This window comes from Thunnus maccoyii, chromosome 4 (genome assembly GCF_910596095.1).
Source record: "Thunnus maccoyii chromosome 4, fThuMac1.1, whole genome shotgun sequence".
Classification (NCBI taxonomy): domain Eukaryota; kingdom Metazoa; phylum Chordata; class Actinopteri; order Scombriformes; family Scombridae; genus Thunnus; species Thunnus maccoyii.
The window spans coordinates 28,055,166-28,082,497 of record NC_056536.1 but is presented as its reverse complement, the minus strand read 5'-3'; the positions used below and the strand labels follow the sequence as shown (position 1 = coordinate 28,082,497).

Sequence of the window (27,332 nt, the reverse complement as noted above, 5' to 3'; positions counted from 1 at the left end):
TATGCTGTTGGAAAAAAGCAGAAAAAAACACAAAAAGTAAACACAGATTTGGTGAAAGAGACAAAAATCTTGCTGAGTTAAGGATGTTGGCGTTTCCCACTAGCGGCTGAACGCATCAACAAGGAAAACTTTACAAAACAGTCCCAACTTACAAATGTATTACCATTAAATGACAATATAATTTTGATTGATTGTGATGTTAAAATAATGAGTACAATAAATAATTAAGATTTTCACTGTAATGGATCAACTTTAGTGTAGGAGGTTGTGACATATTTTGGTAAACGGTCAGAAAAAAACAGGGAAAAACATACAAAACCATCAGCATGATCCTTAAAAGATAAGTCTGGTGATATTCAAACATTTTTCTTATTGTCAATGAAACACATGAAAAGACCAAAACTAACAGTTAATTGATCCTCTTTACAAGTATTGTCTGTGTAGACATAGTTTACTCCTCTGTACCCAAAAAATACACTATTCACTCCTGTTTCAATAACATTTGTGTCCAGCTGTTTTAGGAAATGATTTAGCTTTGTAGGAAATTAAATGAACCGTTTCAACATCTTCAATAGGAACTAATGAAATGAAAACGTGACTGCTGTTATTAGTCTTGGAAGCCGTTTCTAAACAAACCGCTGTGACCATGAATCTCTGTGTGATGAAGGAACATGTCATCCAGTGCGGCAGCGAGGCTCGTTGGCTCATTGACGTGTTTTTAAATAGTTTTTTTGGACAACAATGGAGGTCAACGGCACAGAGGAAGAAGATATATTAGGCTTTCGGATACACACACAATACTTATACATAGGATCGATTCATTGTGCACATGAGATGTACTGACAATAAGTAAGATATAGAAAATCGTCAGCCAAATCCTTTAAACTTTGACCCCTCGCTGAGATTTAAAGTGAATCATGAATCATGTGGCCTGAGCTCATTTGAAACTGTAAGGCATGTAGCTCCATGAGTAACAATTAGCAACATTCATAAACAATTTAAAGGCTTAGAGAAATACTTTTACGGTAAGCATAAATATCAATAATACACATATAAGCATAGCCTCACCTGCAACACCTCCTGTTCAGTATTAAAGCCTGTGTGTTCAGTGTTTGGATCAGCTGTTTAGGTACATCCGCAAACGTGTGTGTCAGCAAGCGTAGATATCAAAGGTATGAGTGTTGTATACGTCCAGGGTCTATACATGTAGGTTTACGTTATGTGTTTAAATATGAATGTAAAGATGAACTGTATCTGTGAAAGTGTTGAGTGTAACGGAGCGAGCAGAGTCACAAATCCTCCCCGGTTGTTCCTCAGCGGGAGAACTTCCTGGGTCTGAACGGAGGAGGAGCGAGCTGATGCTGCTGCGCCGTCCTCTCCTCCTCTATCGGAGCCAGGTCTTCTGCCGAACCCCACTTTTTCTTGGAGTGGAACAACGATACCAACTTCCGGTTCCTGTTTCGCTCTCTGGCCTGAGTGACGTGAAACTCTGAGATCACAAGAAACACAAGTGTTACCCTCAACAAAGTTTTGATATATTACTTTTTAAGGTTTTCACATCTTGATAGTAAAACTGATGCGCTTGGATGTTCTTGGTCATTTTTCCAAAGAGCAGACACCTACAGTAAAGGTAATCTAACAGTTACGTTGGAGATCTGTGACTAATCTAATGACTAATGACTTTCAGACATAAGAAAAATCAGTTTAAAGGAATAGTTTGACATTTTGGGAAATACACTTGTTCATTTTCCTGCTGAAAGTTATATGAGAAGGTTAATACCACTCTCATATCTGTAGCCAGCAGCCAGTTAGCTTAGCTTAGCATAAAGACTGGAAACAGGGGGAAACAGCTAGCCTGGCTCTGTCCAAAGGTTTAAAAAAAAATCTGCCTACCAGCACCTCAAAAGTTCACTAATTATCTCAATTGATTAATCTGTACAAACACCTAAGTGTAAAAATGATAAGTTTTACAGGCATTATGTGCCAGACTATTTCTTTGCTACTCCAGGAAGTGACTTCTACCGGCCATAAAATTGTCCAAAATAGGACATTAAACCACAACTTGTTACTTTTAAACTTCAGTTTTTGCACAGATTAAACAAATGAGATAAAATGTGTTAATTAGTGAGCTTTAGAGGTGCTGGTAGGTGGATTTTATTTACCTTTCCCCTGTTTCCAGTGTTTCCTTAATGCTAAGCTAAGCTAACCGGCTGCAGCTTCATATTGAACTGACAGACATGAGAGTGGTATCATTCTTCTCAAAGCAAATAACCATATTTCCCTAAACTATTCCTTAATAGAAAAAAATAAGCAGCTTATTTTATTTGTTTGACAAATAAATCAAAATTTTGATCACATGTACTGTAGTCAAAGATTTTTAGTTGTTGCTGATTTGTACTGTAGATACAATTAGAAGATTTTTATCCAACTTGATTTCATGCAATGCTTCAAACTCGTCATGCAAACTGTGAGTCTTTCTAAACAAAACATCCTTACACACTTTACTTGTGGCTTTAATAAAATTGTTGGTTATTATTATATCAAAACATTCGTAACTCAAAAGCAAAAGTATGAGGCACTCACGCAGCTCGCAGTCTTCCTCTGGACCCTCTGGTTCTCTGATGTTCAGATAATGGCAGGCAAGATGGCCGCTGTAGTCCCTTAAGTTTTCTTTGGCTCCTGATAAGAGAGAAAATAAATCTCTGTAAGGTGAAACTCGTCATGGAAGGCAGCAGGTATGTGACTTTACTGACACCTGAAACCAAGAGCTTAAAGGAACAAACCAGAATCCAAAGGTAAACAAAAATACCTAAATGAGATCTGTGTCCCTCTCTAACTGATTGACAGATCTCTCTTCATGTAAAATCATGTAAATATCAACAGTAAATGACAAAAAACAAGGTTTTTAATGTTGTAAAAGTTATTTACATCGGTAATTATTTTAAACATTGGTGTAAAAAAGGCGTATGATAATTTTTCAATTACGTTTCCTTAATTTTATCTGTAACTTTAAGTTTTTGGGCCTTACATGCTGTGCAACATCACTGTCATGGTTTGAAATGAATAAAAGCAGTTTTTACCGTATGTCCCTATGAGCAGGTCAAGAATATTCTGATGACCGTGTAACGCTGCGATGTGTAAAGGCGTATAACCCTGTAGAGCAAAAACAAGAGTAAAACAAAGGAAAAACATACATAAAGAACATTTAAAAAAGTGTGTTTTCTGAAGTTTTCTCTTTTTCGGGGACACTGGTGATGAAACCTGGCATGAAAACACACCCTTAACAACGCTCACTTCACTGACAAATAAAGGGCAAAGACGGTTTAAAATGTTTTGAATGACATTTTTAACATTTTTACTTTGTGCAGAGTTCAGGGGAATAACTGGTTAAGTGCTGGAAGGGTTTGGTACCTACCCCCTAGAGGTTCCCAGTCCCAAAGGCAGCCAATGAAAACAGCATGGAAAAAAATATACAAATTAGCAAAGGTTATGGAAACACAAGATAATGATAAAAACATAATTGCTAGGGTAATTCGCTGAAAATTGCATACTTTTAGAATTGTGCATGCTGGCACATAGACACACTGTTTTGGGAAACAATTAACATGACATGACATGATTTATTAGCGGAGTACTCCTGCGGCTCGACAACACGTGCTGCTGTAATACATTTGCACAGCTGGATCTTCACGGAGATCATTTAGGAACATTACATCACTGAAGGGGCACAATAGAAGGAACCAGCAGAAATGTTGTTGTCCTGTTGTTATCCATTCAAATCAAACCTACATACCCATCAGCTCCTGATAAAAGCCTCGATACTCACATGCTGCAAAAAAAAAGAAGAATGACGTGAAGAAATCAATCATTGTGCACATCACAGCAAAAGCAAACCGCAATGTATTATTGAATTAAAGGGGCATTCCACCAGTTTTACACATACAGTACCAGTCAAATTTTTTGAACTTTTGACCAGTACGGTAAAGGTTAATTTATTCATCATGAGGAAGTACTGAAAACCGTATCATTTATTCTGTGGCTCTCAAGTCTGTAATCAGTCAGGCAAGGTCAGAAAAAGTGAAACCAGAAGTAAGAAAACCTCAAAATCACAGTAACACTTGTAATAATGCAAATGACTTTAAATCAAAACTGGAACATAACAGTTTCATTCCATATGTTAATATAAGGACAGTCATTTTTTTTAAGCGATACTGTTTATTCCATAGTTCTGTTTTTAGCAGCCTTTAATCATCATCTTTTCTTTTCAACAACTCATCTTTCTTAAAAACTAAAAAATATATATTGGATTCTTGTACCGGAACAGAGCTTGTTTCTCTTCTCAAAACAGAAAACACATTATTCAATCTACCAGTGGATGCCGATTCATCTTAAAATGTGGAAAGTAAACTCCAGGAACACGCTTCATGTTTTCAGAAAAACTAATGATACAAATTCTGAATGAGAGATTGCATTGAGCTACAGATGCTACTGTACGTCAGGACTTTGTCTCTCTATGAAAGACACTACTGAGTTGCATTATGGGAAATGTAGGATCCAGTATTTTTAGAGCTTGACCCACATTGGGGATTAAAAGTCAGGATATCTCGGCCTCTGCTGCTTCGATTTTTAGCCGTTCTTCTGTTAATTTTTGCACAAAAATGAGCAATAGTAAATAGCTGGAATGCCCCTTTAAAATCACTGCTCATTGAAAGAAAAGAAATTGCACTCACTGATTTAGTGTTGACATCAGCACCGGCATTAGCCACCAGAGCTGCCATGTCCTCGTTACCATGTTTGGCGGCCCAGTGCAGAGCTGTCTGTGTACGAGAAGGAAAGAGGAGTCATTCATAAAAGAGACACGTCTCCACTACGATGTTGCGCACTATTGTCAGCAATTGTAATTACTGTGGCATCATTACAAGTTGTCTACAATGTGCGGGGCAGCTTCTCATTGGCTGTATGAGGGCAGAGGGCCAGCTGCGCACAGAGGGGAGCGGACGAATGGAGGGATGGTGAGACGGAGGGATGGAGAGATGGTTTCCTGCCATCTAACGGAGCCTAATTACAAAACAACACAGCACTGTGCCCACAGTTGGGGGGCCCGGCCGCCTGTCACCAGGGGGGAAGATTGATGATGTTAGTGTGACCCGCAGAGGGGAGACCCACCCAGACATCAGCGCACTACTGTCAGCACACGTCAAGCGGGGGGGGGGGAAACACGGGCCCCCAGTGCTACACTAAAGATACACCCACATGCGAACATGCTGAATGTGTGCGTAAATGTGAAAATAATAAGACACATGTATGTAGCAGAAAAGTCACAAACCACATCCACCTGTTTGACTTGAACTGTGATCTCCTCTTGTTTTTCCTGCACACTTTAAGCTGCGTAATTATGGGCTATCAACAGGTGAAAGCGGAGCGTAAGTGCAGATGTCGGCTAAGAAACCACATCCATCCCCTCTGAGTTTGACCCTTAACACACTGAATCAAACAGTAACCATTTCAGAATTACTTATTAACTGTGCATGGATGAAAACCTTATAACCTCTATTTTTGGAGGCTTTCATGCTTGAAAACTACTTTTCTGAGCTCCTCAGAGGTTGTGGGTGTTTTCTTTTTTTTTATCAGATGGCTACAACATGCAGCTTTATTTGTAGGACTTCATCTTGTCTTTCTTTGTTTGGAAAAAGTCATAACAGAACCAGTTATATTTTTGTAAAATCTGGAATTTGTCACCTCAATCACACTTTACTCAAATAATATCCTCAATAAAAATGAAACTTGTGGTTCCACCTTCAGACTTCAGGAGCTGTGCGATCTGAAATGAGCTGGCATCTACACCTGTTGAGTGTTGTCTAACACATATACCAGATGACTCATTTCATATACATTTGTCAGATGCTTTCTTAAAAGTTTCTGCCACTCTTCAACTCAAATACATGTTTGTGCCTCTCATTTATAACCGTTACAACTGAGTCACAGAGCAAAAGAGCTGGAAAAAGAATTACCCGGCAATCTTTGAAAAAATCAGAACATTGTTCAACAACACTTAAAGCTACAGGATGTATGTTTTTTTCTTTTATTTTTTTTAGTTGAAATATGCTCCGAAGCATGTCTTAACGTAGAGAGGTGCTGTCAAAGTCTTGTCTGACTCATTGAACAACCTGGCAGCAGTACAGAAATATTTCCTTCTTAAGTTTTTAAGCGAGTCTCGCCCTTCTAACCAATAAGAGAAAGTCAAAGTCAGTGGTGGGAGCTCTTGTGAACACACTTCTGGTTTACTACTTCTCTCATACTGAGGCTCCAAGCTAGCATTAGCTGCTGGAAGACAGTCGCTATGGCTTAACTCACAAGCTAGCAAGCTCTTGATACCTGCTCCGTGAGCTCCGTTTCTTCTGCTGTTTGCTAAACCGACTTGATCAGCATGTATTTGAAAATGAGCGCAAGCAGGCTGCATGGTTTCACAGACTCTCAAACTCCAGGGTGGGGGCTGGAGGGAGGTGGGTCTTAACAATCTACCATCTAACAATCATATAATTTTGTTTACAGTGCATGTTTAAGTGCGGTTTCAAATAGCACAGTTTATTTGTTTTTCAGAGAAACTACAGCTAAGATCTCTGACTCAAATGTGATGTGATACATGAGAAGCTAGCACACTGCTTGAACATGACACAAGTCCTTTTGTGTTTTGTGTCGAGCCAAGACATCAAATTCTTGCTAATTGTTGTACAACAAGCCTGTCCAACAGCTGGCAAGAGAAAAATGTCTCCTTGTATCCACTGAGGGGAATGAGGAAGTGATATGAAGGTACCCTTCTATGTGTCGAGCGTCTGGGAGACAGATTGTGATAGATGCTGTCTGGCTCGAGTATCTCCATCTCTTTTGTCTGTACCCTGTCATGTCTGAAGACAGATTGGCCAAAGGGCTGTTTGACAGACAGTTCGGCAGGTCTCCCGGTGGGCAGGAGTGACGGACGAGGTTGAACAGGATGCAGCGTCTTCCCTTCCTGCGCCTCTCGTTTCTGTTCCTGCCCACCAGGCACCCCCCCACCGACCTGTCCGATCACTCAGGGACGGCTCTGTCCCCCCCCCCGCCACACGTTCCCCAGTGAGGGAAGTGGTGGCTAAAGAGGGCTCGCATCAACGGGAGACACAATGGCCTGTGTGCCTGACACTTTTCTAGATGTGGAGGAAGACAGAGAGGAGTGATGGGATAATAATGTACTTACAAACTGTGTGGCAGAGGAAGTCCATCACGGCAGGGACAGAGGACGACGTCATGAGGGGAGCAGGAAGAGAAAAACAGACTTGATTTAGGTGAGATGTAGGATGTAGGTTTCAAACCAGTTCACCTTTAAGCCACTGTTTGAAAAGCATACCTATAAAACCACCTGATCCTAACGAACATTTGGTCAGAACAGGAAACACTTAAGTCCTCCCAGGATGAAGAGTAATCCCTTCAGTCCTGGTCAAACATGTGATTTAGAGCTGAGACGTTTGGTACAGTTAACATAACTTCTGTTGAGCAAGGTCCAAAACTTGACAAATGCACGTCAAACACCATACAGTGACTCCCAGTTTGATCTGGTTCTCATGAGTCCTGTGACCTTTTTGATTCTAGGTGAGGTATCTCTTGTACGCAATCTGTGGCAAAGCATCCACCTCTGCTGAACAGAGGAAAGGCTGAAGCTAAAAGGGAACATCAAAGAGGCCTGAGGGGGGACTTAGCACCTTCCCAGGGACACAACCAGCATTGTTCTACAATTAATCCCAGCCTGCTCTATTACTTTCAGATTATCTTTAAGTGGGTGAAGTCTTTGTGGGGCATTAAGGCTCTCCTTAATCTCTCACCCCCCCCATCTCCCTACACTTCAATGGCGGCCGTGCTATCTTGTCCGGGTGGGGAGAGCAGAGGCTTAGGGCTACTCTTAGAAGGTGGTCTGCCATGGCCACAGGACAGTGTGAGAACTGTGACACAGGGGAGGGACAACAAACATGAGCTCAAATCTCTTAAGCGCACAGGGAGACAAATAAAAGGATTTGGGTTGTCAGGGGGCACAGGAGCTAAAAAGCTATCTTTCATAATCCTTTTGATAGTGGACCTTTGAAATGCATGATCTGGATGTTTTAACACAGGGTTCTCAGAATACTATTAAGGGGAAAATCTCGACAGAATGAGCTTGTGAAAGTTATACAAGCAGGTCTGAGAGCGAGGAGTTTTGTATTGTTTGGTATCACAGTCGAGAAATCGGTAAACACAGAGCTGAAATACGGTGAGTTTTAACGCAGGTAAACTTGCTCCTACAGGCTAGTTGTTGGTGCTGAGAGTTATTACACACAAGGTGAAGACAGAAGTTTGAGATGAAACTCACCCCCTTGAGGAGGATGGTCATGGTCACAGTCGGGGGGGTCAAAATTAGAAAAGAAGAAGCTTTAAGTCAGACAAAACTCATATAATAAACAACATCCAATACAGTATTATGAGTTTATAGTAACTACATCTTACACAACAACATGCAACAGGTTATATTCAGTAATATATCAAATACTCACTGAGGTGAAGTCCTGGTTTGACCCACAAAAAAAGAACAAAACACAAAAGACCATATTAGTCAAACCATGAATAAATGATTCCAACAATTCCTTTTTGAGTTTTTGAGAAAAAGTGTCTTTTTATGAGCTTTGTTCAGGACAATTCTGGTTAATTTCAACGTGGGTCTTATTTGCATAGTTTTGTTCAGTTATGATAACACTGGACTCACCGAACTGATTGCTGAGATTGCAACAATGTCAGACGGGGTCAAGAAAACCCCGAGCGGTCAAACAATCAGGTTTTAAATAATCAAGGTTGTAAACAAACCAGATTATTTAAATCTCTTTATTTGGAGGTAAAACTCTGCACAAGCTCTTATTACAATACTATCTTACAGACCTCACTGGCTTTGGGTTTTACAAAGTTGTTTTATGAGTTTGTTATTTAAAAAAATGTTGCACTTGACACATTTCAGTGGGAATTAATTATTGAGAAGGAAGTTTGTTGTCCTGTTTGAGAAGGTGGTGGAAGTCTTTTGCTGATTAAAAGATTTGAGGGAAAGATTTGTAGAGAACCATAAAGAGACTTTTCTTAAAGTTATGCTTCTGTGAATGTTCACAAAGGGTATAATGTGATATTTCAGAGGGAGGCCTGCTTGCTACAAGTCTTGAATTAGCTTGTTTACATTTGAACATTTTGAATCAGGTGCTTTGTCAAAACTAAAAAGAGGTGAAAGAAAGAAGAAGCTTTGATTAACAAGTTTCACTGCATTTTTCCCTTTGCTGTGGAGAGTCTTAAAAAATTTTCTGGGACAGTTTTGTTAAGTTTATTAAAGTACAAGATAACAAGCTAGCAAGGCTAATGAAAATTAGCCAACTGACAACTTGTTGATTGTGTCTGTCGGTCACATGACCCTCACCTTGCAGGACACACTGAAACACTCCCTCAAAAGTCAGTTTTTTCTAATCCTCTTTTACTGTTCTCCTTTTTTGTCTCTTTCAAATAAATTTGGCTAACCTTGTGATTTGTTTAAAACCTGGCTCACTGTCCGCCTCATCAGACCTTATTTTTTGTAGCATTCCCGGATTTCCAGATATTATTACCAACAGGACTGATGGCCAAAAATATGAAAATAAGATCCAACTTGTAATAAACTGTAATTATCCTTTCAGAGGCAGAGAGAAGTGCTGCTACCTTCTTGTGTGCCAGCGAGGGGTCTTGTCTGAGCAGCTGAGAGAGATCAGGGACTCGAGCGCCAGCAGCGGAGTAGATCCACTCCTTCTCTATAGGGTCCAGCTAACAAACAGAGAAAGGGGGGGAAGGTGGGGGGAAGGTGGGGGGAGGGGGGGGGGGGGGGGGGGTGTTGGTATGTCAGACGTGCCATGTGCACATACACATATGCACAAACACAAACACACCCTAGTGTCCACATCCTGTTGTGGGCTCTTTTGATAGTGCTGAAGCTACAACCCTCTAATCCATTTCCTACAAACGTCTGACTCATTGTCAACTGACACATTGCGGGAGACACCCATGTTCACACCACACCAACTTTAACGGTTTTTACTTTTACCTCTGTTAGTGGTTTAACAGGAACACGGAGTGATACCGCAATGTTCATGTGTCACTGAGTAAGAGACACTTAACTCAAAGGTTATTCATCCTCTACGCTGTTTTTGTAGTAAGAAAAGCAATAAGAAAGAACATGAAAAGGACTTACAGCGACAGCAGTGGAGCCCATGCTGCCCGTGCACTCCTCGTCTTGTTCCGGCTCAGACTGAAAAGACAGAGAACATTACTCAACGGTGACAAAATGAGCAACAGTGGTGCAAGATAACTGTGCTGTATCAGTTATAATGCTCACACAGCATGATACAACATCACAGGACAAACACACACACACACAAATAATCACACTGCTGTGATGTTTTCCAGCTGATGAGACATGACCAAAGGGTGTCAGACAGATAGAGGGGTAATGACACAGCGAGACAGAGGTGACAGTTTCACAGGTTAGGGGTAATGAATAACAATCCAATTAACAATTAACCAAAAAACAACACGCCTGCAGTGAGGCCATGTGTTTTTGTCACTGGTTCAGTCTAAAGAGGGTCAAGAGAAGGAAGAAAACAATGAACACACCCTTCTAGCAGTGTATAAATGTGTCACTTTGGCTGATTTATGTGAGAGGGGAGAGGTTTTTTTTTTCTACTTCATTGCAAATTGTTCTCAGATCATACAGAGACATGATGTTGAAACACTCGGGCCTTTCATGTGTCTTGAATAAACTGCCACACGTCAACGTGCCGAACATGAAAAGTGGAGGGTTAGTATTTATCCAGCCTATTCCAATCTGGCACATGCCCATTTTTTTTTTTTTTTTTTTGTACTTTTGGTGGAAACCAATAATAGCGGGCAGTGAAAAACACTAGGAGGTTGCCAGTAAAATACACTCCCATCACTTTCTCTCTTTCTTTTTTTTTCCAGTAATAGTAGAGTCAGTTGCTTCACCTTGCATTAGATGTGGTGTTGTGAACAATAGAGTGAAATGAAACTTTATCTCAACAATCAAAACAAATTTCCAGAAGGGGAAATCAGCTGACCGACGGTGACATTTCACACAACAGGGGGATTCAAGCTATAAATGTTATACAATTAAACAAGACAAGAGTCTACAGCCATACTAGTGACTCTCTGAGGTACTTTGAGCTAAACATGCTCACAATGAGTGTGTTTGATCTTGTTCTGGATATGACGTTTACATGAAACACAAGAAACCAGGTTATTAATCTCGCTATAATCTATGAAAGTTTCTGTGATTGTTCAGAAACCTGAATAAGGTTAACATGTCAAAACAAGTTTATCTTTATTTAACCCAATACCAAAAGTTCGTCTCGAGGGGATTTACAGTCCGTACACAACATCCTCTATTCTTAGATCTTTTTTTGGATAAGGAGAAACTCCCCCAAAATAACCTTTAACAGGGAAGAAATGGAAGAAATCTCAAGAAGAGCAACACAGGGGGGATCCCATGCAAAAGATGTTGTGTGTACAGAATAAACCAAATAACAAAATTACAGTATTTTTATATTTTATGCCACACTATTCTGGTTTATATTGGAGTTCTCCTCAAATAGTGTTTACATGTGCAACACATAATACTCCAAAAAGCTGATCATTCAGGATACGGGTTTGCATGTAAGCAATAAATGATGATGGGAATATCATCTGTTTTGCAGGTAATTGATCATAAATCAAAGTAATGGACACATTCAAATTTTGATCTGATAACGGCGTTAAGAGGAAAAGTCTGAGGATCATCAAAGTTCATCGTCTGGGAACCTTGAATGTTATAAATGTACAGAGTGTTGGGCCGACCAATCGTCAGAGAGTCATGCCACTAGCATGACTAATAAAAGAGACATTTTGCCTTTGATGTCCTAAAGTGATAAAACAGTGATAAAGTGATAAATGTGTCACTGTTTAATGCTGCTCTCATATATGCTTGAGAGGTGGTTGTTAAAATGGTAGTTTTGTCCTCAGCAGAGAGCTGTAGCTGTTGTTTGCTTGTTACTCTGGATTTCAACAAGTTTTCAGGGATGGAATAAAAGTTTCAAAGCATCCATAGAAACTTCTCGAACCTCCTGCAGCATGATCTCCTCAGTACCTTTTCTCCACCGTGAAACCATGACGATCGATTGTAACCAACATGAAATCAGACTGACCACAGCTGCTCCTCTCTAAGAAGGACTAAACTACAAAGTGAGATACTGGGAAGGAATATAAATACATTTCAGCTTAAAGGAACCAGAAATTATCTTCCCCAGAGAATCATTCTGCATTTGGGAGCACGATATTACGAATTTCCTATCAAGCTTTGCATGAATAACAAAAACAGTTTAGAGCCTCAGGTGCTCTGATTGAGAATAACGTTACAGAGAACCAGCCAGGTAGCTTCTGTAAAACAACTGGCTGTCGTTAATAGAAAGTTCAGTCACTAATACCTTAAGCAAACTCACTTAATCTAACTGCAGTGCTGTATTAACACACTCCAACATATTTCATCTGTCTATTGTCTCAAGCCACCAAGAAAAGCCACATATCTTCCTCTGAGATGAATCCCAATCTCTTTAATGAGCACAGATGATTATTATCTTTCTAATGAGTTCCAACATGTTGCTCCTTAACATAATAACAGAGAGCTTCATTTAAATGCAGATTCTTTCCCTTTTCTTCCAACTGGTCCTCCTCCCACTCAGATTCAACAGACTGTAGGTTACAAATCCAGGTAATTAACTTAGCACCATCTGGTGGTTAACAGAGGAACTGCTGGAGTAGTTTTCACCCTCTCACCTACAAGATGTGCCCTTTCTCTGACCAAGTACAGTGAAATGTGATTTAATATCTTTTTAAAATAACCCACAGTGAGTTTGGATCTAAATGTCTTTTGGAATAAGATGATATTCATTAAGAAAAACTTAATAAAAAAGGTTACATTACTCCAAATCAGCATATTTTACGGGGCATTAGTGTTTTGTTTGACTTGATAAATGACCGAAGAGTGAGCTTATGTTTATACAATTACTTCATCATAGTCGTTTGAACAACTTTCTGAAGAATTTAATTTGTCTAAACATGACTTTTATATTTTTTTTTACAATTGAGACACTATCTTCAGAAATAAAAGGAGTGTGAGAACATACGTAGGCTGCCAATCTGAACTCGAAAAACTGATTATTGCTCTTGACAAAGACGGTAAAAAGAGGAAAAATCTATAAAGTCCTGCAACATGAATCCCTTAATAATAGTTTGGATATCAAACAAATGGGAATTGGAAATGAACAACTTCAGATGAATTCTGGGAGGAAACATTTGAAACTGGACACGAGGTCTGACTGCAACTAACGATTATTTTCATTATAGATTAATCTACCGATTATTTTCTCAATTTATCGATTTAATATTTAGTCAATGAAATTTTAAAAAAATAGTGAAAAAATGGCATTCACACTTTCTCAGAGTCCACAGTGATGTCTTCAATTTGCTTGTTTTGACTAAAGGTCCAAAACCTTAAGATATCCAATCTACTGTCATATGTGACAAAGAAAAACAGCAGCTGCAACCAAAGAACATTTAGCATTTTTGCTTGAAAAATGACTGAAACAATAGTTGATTAATTTTCTTTTGATTGATTCTTAATTGCAGCTCTAAGCCCTAAGTTTGATATTTGCTCAGATATTCTGAGCTTCTTGAGCAGATTGGTCAGTCATGCTGTGATCGATACATGTTAAATACAGTTTCTTTGTCAATGTCAGAAAATATCAGTTATGTTCATTCAGTCACAGCAGGTGAGTTTATCTTCCACTGGAACAGCCTCATCCATGAAAACCATGCAGACTTTAGCTTTATGCTAAAAGATGCTGTCTGCTGTCTTCATTTCTGGACTGTACTGTGATGGCAGATTATTAGTGACAGAAGAATTTAGAGTCTGAACTGAACCACATATCATCACTCAGACAGCGACAGAGCGGCATCATGTCTCTGCCTCCTCGTCAGGCTTGTTTTGGTGGAAAAGGAGCGACGTAGCCTGACACTAATAAACTACAACACACATGCCTACGTTCACTAGCCACTGTTAAAGGATATGGCTGGATTTTCTATATTTTTCTTATATTGTCACACCGCTGCACTGGATGACGTTCCTTCATTATGAAGAGTTTGGTCACAGTTGTTCTCCAGAGAGTTGTTCTGTGTAAGGCAGAGTTAGCTTCATTAGCTTGTTGTGCTACATATCACAACCTACTGACTTTGTACTAAAGATATTTGATAAATGTACAATGTGATATGAAGTCAAGAGGTTCTGATATATACCTCGCACATAATCTTCGTGATGAAGGAACATGTCATCCAGCGTAATGATGAGGCTCATTGATGTGATTTTAATAGTTTTTGGACAACAATGGAGGTCTACAGCACAGAGGAATAAGATCCATCAGGCTTTGGATGCACACACAATACTTGTAAGAAGATAAATTCATTGTTGGTTTGGTTTTGGCTCTATGGGTGGAACTCTCAATCAGCCAAATTGTCACCTTTGACCCAAAATCTTTGTCCAGCTCATCCTCCTCATTGCTTTGCCCTGAGGGTTCCTGGATATGGACAAAGAAACTATAAACGAAGGAAGGGTCATTACATCACAATACCGACGTTATAATGCTCTGCTTGGTGCCAGAAACACTTCAGAGAATATAAACTGATTTTTCCAAATGTGCGCATTTGTCAATTTGGGCTCCAAATAGTATCCAGATGACTATAGACATACAATACAGGACTCATGATGAATCATTAAAATGCTCACCATTTCAAATAACAAAAAGTTGCAAGTGAAGTGTCCCTTGAAAATATTGAGTTTAGGATAAATACATTTTGTTAACAAAATCTGTATTCTTCATTCCTTCTCTCCTCCTTTTATTTCGATCAGGACGCTGCTTCACAATGATCGACAGGGACAATAACAGCTAATGTTACGGGAATATCACATATTCAAATGAAACATTTACAAACCTCCTCTGATCATTAACTGTGCATTGGTAGGCTTTAAACTAACCTTTAGCTATAAAACAACAAAGGCCATCTGTCCGCCTGGTCACCATATCAAAAACTGTAGATTACATTTCATAACGTTAGCTAACGGGCTCAGAGTTCAACCTCAATCATATATGCATAAGAAGCTCCAGTCCGTTATTAATCTAGTAAAACATTAACGTAACTTGCAAGCAAATCATGTATTGAATTATACATACAAATCAAACAAAATGTACCTTAAATACACATGAAACATTAGCTAAATAACAACACAACAACATAGCGGTGCCTCCATCACCCAGACTGTGAAACCAAGAGAGGAAAGATGAAGGTGCCCGTTCACCGCTACGCTAACTGCTAAGAGCTGAGCGTGGCACCAACGTGCGTTCACATGCTACACAGTGACATAATGACCCTTCCTTCTTTTATAGTTTCCATGGATGTGGACGACAGGAGGTTGTTGTAGAGTGTGCTGAATGCTGCCTGTTACTGTCTGCTGGTCCTACAGACAATAATGTGCGATAAACTCAGACTTTCTCTGATGCCAGTGTGTGCTCACAGGACAAACACGTAGCTGTGTCGTGTGATGGCTGAGTTTTAGCAGCCAGCATTAGCACTTTGCTTGCTCTTTTCTTCCCTTTCGCCATCTGGGTGTGGACAGATAATGTTTGCTTTAGTGCCTGTTTGATCAAATCATGCGCGGGGATATTCCACCAGCGGCAGAAAATACATTAATCTTATAAATCTATGATTAAACGCTCAAGTTTATCGCATGAACAATATGTAAAAGTACTTCCAGAGGATTACTGTGCATTTAACCAGCACACATTGTGTTTATTTTCACAACAGTCAAGTGCTTCTATGCATTAGTTTTATACAACTCCACCCTTTATGTAAACAGATAAGCCCTTTGACCTTCCTTTTTCTTCCCATAGCAGCTAACTTGAATTTGGCCCAATGAAAGGGTATTTTTCTATTCAACAGTGTTCCTCTGTGTAAATATCCATGCCGCAGGACCATCATTGAATGCTGACACAATGCTAAGAGCGAAAAGGCAGAACACACTAACAAAGACGGCCTTGTTTAGAGGTAAATGCGTCACTCTCATGAAGAGTAAACATGGCGTGTTGGGTCGATGGCAGATTCAGAAAGTTGCATTTTAGCACCCCGGTGTTGATGTTGAATCATCTCTGCTTGCTTATAGAAAAGAATAGTTTTAATTCACCTCTGCGGCACTTTCGGGCTCCCCACATGACATCCGCTCATCTTGAAGCTCCTTCTGGGGAAGGGAGGAGGTCGAGGTGTCCGTCACCTCCCACTGTACAGCGGACGGTGTTCTGTTGGGGCTCAAATGTGTCTGTCCGTCCACTTCTGTCCCCTGATGTTTGGTGTCTCGCTCCTGCAGCGATTGTCTGTATTTCTTCTTTAGGAAAAGGTACTTCTCACCCTGTGAGACAGTCAAAAAGCACAATATAGCTTTCAAAATTAGAAAAAGTCATGGCACAGACACAACTCCTCCTGACCAGACGCCATCTGATACAGTTTCTCACAGTGTTTTAATGTGTTTATCTAATAATGGAAATTATATTTATCTATGCCAGTGTAACTCACATTTCTAATGTTCTTCAAATCAAATTATTCAGGGACCAAATCACATTAAATTAATGTGTTAATTTCTTTACACATTAACATCAATGGAACAAACTGCAAGGATCTGGACTTAAACATTTTCAAGCAATAATGAATTATGTTTGTAAATGATTTATATAATGTAAAATCTGTAGGGTGTTATTTTGGTGTTACTGTTAACAGCTTGTGTGTGTGATTTAGTTCAACCTTTATGTTGAAAAAAAAAGATCTCCATTTCAATAAAACCACCTGATTCAAAGACTAGTTTGGACATATGCTTATTCGCCCAGAGTTAAATATACAGTATGAAGATCGAGCCGTGATACAATTAGCTTAGCTTAGCATAAAGACTAGAAGCAGCAGGGGAAATAGCTCACCTGGCTTTGTCCAAGCATTTAAAAATCTATCTACTACCACCTCTAAAGCTCACTATTTAACTTGTTATAGCTAGTATTTTTTAAAACATATACAAACAAAATGTAATGTAAAATGTAAAAAGAACTAAATGTGGTTTTAGAGATAGTTACATGCTCTAACTGCACCTGGACAAGAACTAGTTACAGCAGCTAACGCCCTATAAAACCACAACTTGTCATTGTTTAATTTACTGCCTGAATAAACCAGATATAAGTGACATATAATAAACAATAGAAGTGCTGTTGAGTGATTTTTTTTTTAATGCTAAGCTAAGCTAACCATCTCCTGGCCTGGCTTTTTTTTATTGGTGAAGCAGGACAAACACAAGACATAATAAATATAAAACAACATTGCAGAAACTCAAACATACAAAGGAGGGGGCTGACACTGCGTAGAGGTGGGATGCATGTGGGTTAGTAGAAGTGTGTGTGTGTGTGTGTGTGTGTGTGTGTGTGTGTGTGTGTGGTAGATGTAGAGATTTTGAGAAAATACACTCGCAGAGAACTTTATTGTGTGCAATCTAATACAACAGCTCTGCCATAAATTCTACTTTTAGAAGGAAAAAACATAAAATAAACCTTTCTGACAATGTCAACAAAAACTGAAAATGTATAAGCTTCATAAAAGTTTCTAATAAAGTGCTCAGCATGTGTATATATACAGGATATGTGTATATATACAGTTGGATATTAATAATAATAGTAATTATTAAAAGAGGAGAAAAACAGAGAAGCTTTCAGACTAAAATAAACGAGTGGTATCGATCATCTAACATCTAAAAATACAGTCTGTGCACAAAAACTCCGATTAATCTGTCCAGTAACATTTTTACTGGCATCGATATGTGAAGATTCTTCATAAAAATAGTCTGAAGGAAACTGAAAACTGCAGCTGCAGTCCCTCGGGGGGAAACCAGTGGGTACAACAAGTTCTGCAGAAAACAAAGTGAGAAGACAACTCCTTGCCAGATTCAGTTCAGTTTCATAGCAGTCATTCCTTTTTTTTTGTGATAAGCATCAGTGTGGAAATATGAATAGAGATCATGTGAGCGGAGCTTTTTTTTCTCCACAAAAGGTAAAAAACACTTCAATAGTTTACTTACATTCTCTGACTTCACCACAGCGATTCGGTCAATGATGAGCTTGAATTCCTCTCTGTATTTAGCTGCAGGGGAAAAAAAACCAAAAAAACATTTGGAGTGAAAAATTGAAAACTAAATATAGATACTAATTCCTCCCATTCAGTGGTACATTAGTGTTTCCAAAAGCCATAAAACGTTAAATAAAGGTGAAAAGAAACTGTGCAAACTCAAGCTCAGCTGTTTCCTATGAACGACAGGAATAAATCACTCAAGTTTAATTTACTATAATACACTGTGTACATTATTAATGTATGAATGTGCACTTAATTCTGTTTAAAATCCCTGGACAATCCTGCACCTTATCAATATCTACCTGACTTGCACTAATGCACATTGTATTATAGCCTATTAACATCATTGAACAGTGTATACTAGTATATTCTACTTATGTTTATATCTCTAGTCTCTATTCTGTTTTTATTGATTCTACTTCTTTTTATATCTGAGTTAGTCTATGTAGTTATTGTCCTCATTATTTTTGTATTTTGTGATGTCATGTGGCTGCTGTAACACTTCCCTTTGGGGTTGATGAAGTGCTCTATCGATATATGTATCTATAGAGACAAGTAATAGTGTATTTATGTGAGCTACAGTCGCCTGAGTGAGATGCTGGTTTGTGTTTCTTTATTTGCAGTAAGATGAAACTGCAGTAGGAGGAAGATCTGCTGCTGCACAACAACAAGCTAGATGCAGAAAATTTGCAAAAAAAACAGCTGCTTCAACAAAAAAAACAGAAGCAAGACATGCTAGAGTGAGGAAGGAGGTCCCTCTCCAGCACGAGCAAACATCACAGAGCATCCCCAAAGACAAAAAAAAAAAAAACCCTGACTCATTACAGTATATCTTTCCTGTGGGAACCAAACAGACCGCTGCTGACGAGCTGATAGACATCATCAGATAAAGCTATCTGTGTCTGTTTACAGATATTCAGACTTGTGCGGTCTGTGCGATTAAGAGCTGACTCTCTTGTTATCAAGAAGCTTTGTCAGCTGCACAAGCACAACATTTTTCCTGGCGAAGGTATTCCATTCATGCCTAGGTGTACGCGGTCATGCAGCTCTGGACAATTGAAGTGTTTCCCTTTTCCTGATGTGGACGGAAAGAACATTTGTTGTGAGATAATTGCTCGGCTCACGCTCACAACAACAGGAAATCCAAAGGAAGCGGCAGCCACTTACGTCTGTCTCAACAAAAGGATTCTTTGCCTACCACAGCGTGTAACAAGGTATACATGCTAGTTATTTATTAGCCAGAGGTCTGCACAAATAAGCAGCACACACGTCCACACACACATCCCCCCCCTCCTCACTCTTCCCTGCACTGCTACATGTCAAACCATGCCCCAGTTTTGCGACCTGATGAAAAAGCAACCCCCCCTCCCCTCACCTCCCCATTAGAGGTCCAAATCCAGTCATGCATGTGGACTTAATTATGATTAAAACACTATCATCACAATTACGACATGAAAAGCTGCAACCACATGCTACGACAGACTTTAAATATGTGGGAAGCACTTTTCTAATTGGACTGCCATGTCAGATGGCAGAGTATCGAGGCAGCTTTCTAAACCTCTGTCAACAACTGCGGTGCTGACTTAGCATCTGGACGGTACGTGCTGGCGACTGCAGCGCAAGGTCACATTGGATAATCATTTAGGGAGGTTTGAAATATGTTTGTATTTCAGATGGTGCCAAAGGTAAAGACGCTGTCAGATTTACAGCAATGATAAATGGATCATTACAAGCGTATTATTTGTTTTTTGGGCCAATAAGAACTGTAGGTATTCTGTCATTAGCCAGTTTTAAGTGTTTTATCTTTTAAGGAATTCAGTGGGATGTGTATCCACGCTCAGTTGCCAGTTTGTTCGATAGACCTTGCTGAAAGAAGCAGCCAAATTAGGGCTGAAACTAACAATTATTTTCATTATCAGTTAATCTGTTGTTCACTTTCTCGATTAATCAATTAGTTGTTTAGTCTATAAAATGTCAGAAAATGTGTTGATAACTGTTTCCTAAAGCCTGAGACGCAACCTAAAATATCCTGTTTTGTCCCGACCAACAGTCCACAACCTGAAAATATTCAGTTTACTGTCATAGAGGACAAAAAAATAAGAAAATATTCACATTTAGGAAGCTGGAATCAGAGGATTTTTTCTTAAAAATTAAAGCGAGACTGTGTAACTTTTGAAAGAAGACTTAACACATCTACCTGTTACAAATAAAAAGTTTAATTTATGAGTAATAACTGCAATATTGCTCTGATAATGCACTCAGGAGGTTTGATGCTACAGCTTAACTTGGTCTGCTATGACTATTAGCTTCATGTGGCTAACTTTAGCTAATGTTAGCAAACTTTAGACAGATTCAATGCCGTGTAAAACTAGGCCAGGTTGGTGACTCTTCTCTACTTGTGTTACTATCACACTACATTTTACTATGTCACAGATGATTTATCACAAGAGTAAACACACCAAACCTCACTAGACTCGTGTGTTGTTTCCAGGATGTTATTATGTATTAACATGATACTGTGACACCACATTCACTCCAAGAAAAAGCTGCTCACCAGGAACATTTCTTCAAAATTGTTCTTAACGCTGAGTGTACACAGCATCAGGCTGCATATTAAGCTGCACCACACAGCAATATCTGTTTAAATATTACAAACATTAGCTAACGTTTACAAGCCACCATAAACTACCGGTCATACCAGACCAAGTCAAACTGTAGACGACTCTGTTGAGCTGATAATATTGTATTTTATTGCTTAACAATTCAACTGTTCATTGATATCAGGAATATTGTATTAGTCTACTGTAGCTTTAAAGGACAGAGTCACAATATGTCAAGTCTCTCTTAACACAACAGTCAGCATGTAAACACTGGAAGAGGTTTTCCAAGAGGAGGCCAAAATCCACAGTGAGTCCACACAGTCGTTTGTGCAAAAATGTATTTAAAAGTTCATCTGAAGCTTATATGAGGCTCCAGCAGTCTGAGTTAGTCATATCAAGTGGATATCTGTCACATTTACAGTCTTTTTAACATCCAATTTCCTCTTTGTGTTTCCTTGTAGTGTTTCCTTGTTGAGTTGCAGTGAAAGTATAGTAACAGAAAGAGGAACTTTGTCACTAAAAAGACTGTAATGTTGAAAGATTTCTACTTGATTTGATTTGATTTGACTCATTTGGACGCTGAAGCTTCATACTAGCTTCAGATAAACTTTTAAAAACATTTTTGCACAGAAAGAGGACTGTGGATTTTGTCCTCCATCACTTACATTGTAAATACATTATGAAGGGATCTTCTAATGGTCAGTATGAACAGAAGGAACGATTACAGCAAGAAAAACATGATTCAATGTTAATTTGGGCAACAGACTGTTGTTTTAAGACAGACTTGAAAAATTGTGAAGCCGTCCTTTTAGTGGGACAGGATTTGTTTCACGGCTGTTGTATTAGACTGATTAGTTAGATGTACATGTAATAAACTAGTGTCAGGATGCAACTAACGATTATTTTCATTATCCACTAATCTACAGATTAGTTTCTCAATTAACTGATTATCTGGTATTCTCAGTATTTTATTCCCATACTTTTTGTGACTTCACATCTGTTTATTTTTTTGTTTTTTTTATATCTTATTGCACCAGGACTCGAGTAATGTGAATTTAGTTCCTTTACACGTACAATGACAATAAAACCTTTAAATCTGACAAGCAGGAACCAGAGAATATTTGCCAATTTTGCTTGAAAAATTACTTAATTACTAATTTTCTGCTAATCACAGGGACTAAAGCAAGAAAACATTTGTGAGCCTGAAAAGTTACCCAGCAGGAAGTATATTATATGAATTTAAAACCTCTCTACGCCTGAAATCAGGCACGGTGCCTGCGAACTTTAACCCCTGTAATCGACTAATCAGTTAATCGTTGCAGCTTTAAACTGGTGCAGATACAAACCTGCAAATGATCTAACGGTGCATTACAAATACCATAACACACACACACACACACACACACACACACACACACATGCCCAAAGCACTGTATCCATGGAAGCCAAATATGAGAAGAATCTCTGTTGATAGCGATGATTCAGGACAGGATTGCATAAGCATCTGTACAGTAAGTGGGAGGAGGAGGAGAAAACCAAGCTCACAGTCAAACACCTTCACAGAAAATAGGTTAATCTCTACAATCAACAGTGAAATTATAAATATTCCCCTTTTTTTTTTTTTGCTGAGGGACCACAGAGTCACAGGGCCCCTACATGCATGTGACACACACATATTTCGATGATGGGTTGGTTTCAGGGCAGCTAACAGGAGGAGGAAATGACACAATTCCTGCTGAAACTGAAGAGCTTTGGAGGGGCTTTTAATGCAAACCAGATGTCTGCGTTACAACTGAGAACAATGAAAAGGGGGACATAAAAAGCTGTGAATGTTGCTTTTAAGAAAAAATAAATCAAAATATGAACACAAGATCAGTCAGTTTAGTATTTGTGCCAGTTTCATCCCAGCAGCTCTGACTCTAACTGTCTTTTTTTCAGTCCTGGTCCTGCATGTTTTTATATGTTTCCAGCTCTAACACATCTTATCCAGATGAATGAGTCCTTATCAGGCTTCTGCAGAGCTCGAGGATGAGCTGATCATTTGATTAAGGTGTGTTAAGAGGAAGGACACATCTGAAAACATGCAGGGCAGGGACTGAGGGAAGGAAAAAAAAAAAAATAACACACTGTAACTGATGCAGCAAAGCGAGCACATTTCACATTTCGCCATTTTTTTCGGAAGGGGGGTGTTAAGCGAGCTGAATTCATGAGACAACTATACTCGCTACTTACCACGTAACTGCAAGTCACTATGGCCAATAAAAGGCTTAAATGTCTTCAGTATGTCTGCATTTTTGACTCTGCCTGAATTGCCTCCGGTGGAGTAGAAATAATCCAGCAGCGACTCTTCACTCACATCACTCATTGTTTATAACGTCTTTCTAAACGAGCCGGTTGGCTTTCTTGTTGTTGTTGTTTTTTTTTTTAAAGTGAGGTTATTCAGTTCTCCAAGGTAGTTTTCACTCAGCCATAGTACATGTAGTCCTCTTTGCTAATTTGTTATAGTCTAATGTCTAAACTTCACTCCACCCAGACGAGCTGACCGCTGCTGCGCCTCCTCCTGTTAACCCTTTAACCACCGTCTCAGCATCTTATTTCTCTCTCTTTAAAATCTCTGTCAGGATGTTTATCTACTCGGTGTTATTCATTCACTTACTCACTCAGCACTAATCTCTCTGTATACCAGCGGTGGGAAGTGACTAAGTGCTCAAGTATTGTATTTAAGTATAATTTTGAGGTATTTTTACTCGAGTATTTCCATTTTCTGCTACTTTATACTTCCACTCCTCTACATTTCAGAGGGAAATATTGTACTTTCTACTCCACTACATTAATCTAACAGCTTTAGATACTTGTCAGATGAAGATTTGACACAATTGATAATATAATAAGCTTTTAAAATACAACAAATTGTTAAAGATGAAACCAGTGGTTTCCAACCTTTTTGGCTTTGGTGTCTTACAAAAAGCAGTGTGTAGTCGGGGTCACATTTCAGATGTCTATGAGTTGTTAACAGCTTTCAGTGTATATGATGGGGGACAAAATCCACAGTTCTCCTTCTGTGCCTGAGCAAAAATGTATTAATGGTTGATCTGAAGCTTATATGAGGCTTCAGCAGTCTGAGTTAGTCATATCAAGTGGATATCTGACACATTTACAGTCTTTTTAACATCAAATTCCCTCTTTGTGTTTCCCTGTTGAGCTGCGGTGGAAGTATAGTAACAAAAAGAGGGACTTTAGCACTAAAAGACTGTAATGTTGAAAGATATCTACATGATTTGACCCATTTGGACGCTGAAGTTTCATATTAGCTTCAGATAAACTTTTAAATATATTTTTTGTACAGAAGGAGGACTGTGGATTTTGTCCCCCATCACTTACATTGTAAGTGCATTATGAAGGGATCTTCTAATGGCCAGTATGAACAGGAGGAATGATTATGGCAAAGAAAACAGGTTTCAATATTCATTTGGGCACCTGATTGTTGTTTTAAGACAGACTTGAAAAACTGTAGATGATCTGAATATTTATTCCAGCAGTGTCTGAACCTATAACCCAGTTGTGGTAGAGAGGATCAGGGCCGACTTCATCTTTTTCTGGGACCTGGGCGAGATTTTGCTTCGATGAAGCTCCTCTACAACAATTATTGTTCTCATCATAGTTTTTACTGTATTGACACTATATGGATATCACACAGGAGAGGAGGTAATTATTAGTCATAACTTATAGTGATGTTCAGGCTGCATGTGGCGACATAGATTTTGTGTACATCCAACCCTTGTTGGACACAGCTGCAGGACAAAAAACAGCAACAAGGAGATGTTGTCTACACAGTAAAATTTGCAAGCTCCCAAGTATTTATTGCAACGTTTCAACCTGTGAGGTTCTGTCAGGCGAAAACATTCCTGTGAACAAGAAACAGGCTATAAACTGTTTATGTTTCTTATTCACATGAACGTTTGCCTGCTGAAGACCTCGCAGGTTGAAACATTGCAATAAATACTTGGGAGCTTCTCTTTTATTCCAACACATTATTCGACAAGCCTAAAAGGTCGTCATATGATTGAAATGAAGTACTGAACTCGTGTGTTATAATCTATATTTAGATCTATAAACAACCACAACGGTGCCAAATGTGAATCAAACTACTTTTAAAACTTGTTTTTGCTTCATGTGCAGATATTCGACTCTGCACGATGCATTTGGGTCACAAGTTTTAAACTTGTAAACAGCCTCCCCACACTCCCCCCCCCCATGTGTACACTGCTGATAACAGCTCCTGTGCAGGGCCAGTCAGTTCAGGTATTAGACACAGAACACATTGTCAGATTAATTGTGTGATTGCGCTGTAAATATTAAATGTGCTGGACTTACATTTTAATCCCTCTGTCCTCCTCTGGTATAGCTTCTCTTTGAACGAGTTTCCATTTAATTTAGAAATGAGTGATTTGTATTTCATGTTTTAGGGCTGCTGCCCTAAGAAGACAATATTGTAATTACAGTAAGCTTCTTATAAGCTGATACAATTATTGAGGTGAGGAGTTTATATTGTCGCGTGAAAGTGGGACCTTATGCTCTTTCAATTTAGAAAACAACACAACTTTTACCAGGATAAAGAAATTTGATCCTCTAGCATATGCCACGTCTTTGTGGAATGAATTTATGCCAGAGAGCAGCTGGCAATACATTTATCACCTTGCCACTACTGTTAGGGATTGTGTGACCGACATAAAAAAAACCCAAAAAAAACAGAGAGAGCATCAGTTGTGATTGATTTTGTCAAACCATCCAAATAAACCAGCAGTAGACGAAATATTCAGGTTCATTATTTAAGTAAAACTACCAAAACCACAATGTAAAAATACTGCATTAGTATTATCTCCTCAATGCACTTAAAGTATCAAATGTAAAAGATATTCTGCAGAAACTTGCTCCCTGTGACTGATATATTATTATGCATGACATGATTAGATTATTAACACTGATGCATCGATGCACAAGCAGTATTTTACCGTTGCAGCTGGTGGAGCTAGTTTTAAAGTCCCGCTTGACTCAGAAATGTGTTTTGCTTCTTGTTCTTTCAGCTGGATGTTTGAGCTTCACTGTGCAGAATGATGTTTGTGCAGTTTGACACTAGAAGGGTGTTTTCATCTTTATCTGCTGAAAGGGAAAGCTTTAAGCCTCCAGTGCACAAACACTGAGAATGGACTTTACAGTGACGTAGGAGACATCTTTTGTCCTTTAGCTGAAAAATATTTGCTGTTATACTTTGAATATTTGGGATAAATTAACTTTTTTTGTGGAAAAAAACTATGTTTGACACTAATTATTAAAAAAAAAAATCTTAAAACACATTTGGAGGATCTTTAACTAAGTCAGATACAGTTACAGTTAGATAGATGCAGGTGGTTCCCAACCTAAGGGTCAGGCCCCTCCACAGGGTCACAAGATAAATCTGAGGGGTTGTAAGATGATTAATAGGGTAATACGTTTGAAAAACAAAGTGGTATTGTATACAAATACTATGTGTTCCTTTTACATTTCTCTAGTCTTTGCTTTTTGTGAAATACTGGATGCTTTTACATTTTGAGGTCTCTAATAATTAGTTAAATGAAATCTCTTTGGTGGAGATGCTCACAACTCAGAGACATCTGAAACATGACAAGTAACCAGACTAGACAGTTCTTTGTTGTAATGGGTCACATCCCACAAATGTTGGGGACAACTGGTTTAAACTCCAATAACACATTGTCATTTATAAGTTTATTATATGTTTAACCTCATTTTTTATGTATACAGCCCAATATCACAAATCACAAGTTTGCCTCCGGTGGCTTTACAGTCTGTACAGCAATACAACATCTTCTAACCTCAGACCCTCAATTCAGATGAGGAAAAAATCCTTTAACTGGGAAAATAGGACGGACAGACATGCAGTAGATGTTGTGTGTGCAGAATAAACCAAGATTGCAAAAATACAGATAGAAAAACAGGAAGACAAAATTATATGTATACTGATAACATGAATTTTTATGTAAAATCTTCAAATTTCTATTTAATTACAGTACTACATCACTACATTTTGGTATAATAATTAACATCTTATACACCGTCCTTTTGAAAGGTGGCTGTAAAAATGGTGGATTGTTTGAAAAGTCTGAAGAGTGTTGCATTGACTTTGAATTTTAAGAGTTTGTTATCGACCATCACAGATAATCAAAGACTTTTACAAGTCATGTATGGATTTCTTTGTCGCTTCTTGTCCGGCTTCAAACTGTTTTCAGGGGTCCATGAGAGCAGAAAGGGGCCAGATGTTCCTCTGGACCCTGTGAAGGTCAAAGCCACCGGTCTAATGGCGGTGCGTGGCACTGATCGAGGGCAGATGTTCACAGGGTTATCCATTCCATATGGCCG

The 27,332-nt window shown here is 38.8% G+C and overlaps 1 protein-coding gene across 1 annotated transcript; it reads right to left on the bottom strand.

Moving 5' to 3' along the window:
- Positions 1–728: 728 nt before the first annotated feature.
- LOC121896401 (ankyrin repeat domain-containing protein SOWAHA) lies at positions 729–23,497 on the bottom strand. Its single transcript, XM_042410265.1, has 13 exons — positions 23,151–23,497; positions 18,269–18,330; positions 16,346–16,567; positions 10,256–10,312; positions 9,730–9,831; positions 8,555–8,567; positions 5,323–5,327; positions 4,731–4,817; positions 3,827–3,829; positions 3,416–3,418; positions 3,081–3,153; positions 2,584–2,679; positions 729–1,489 (listed from the first exon to the last, which is right to left on the bottom strand). The coding sequence occupies exons 1-13, from the start codon at positions 23,281–23,283 to the stop codon at positions 1,314–1,316; spliced, it is 1,032 nt and encodes a 343-aa protein (XP_042266199.1). The 5' UTR covers positions 23,284–23,497; the 3' UTR covers positions 729–1,313.
- Between the last annotated feature and the right edge of the window lie 3,835 nt (positions 23,498–27,332).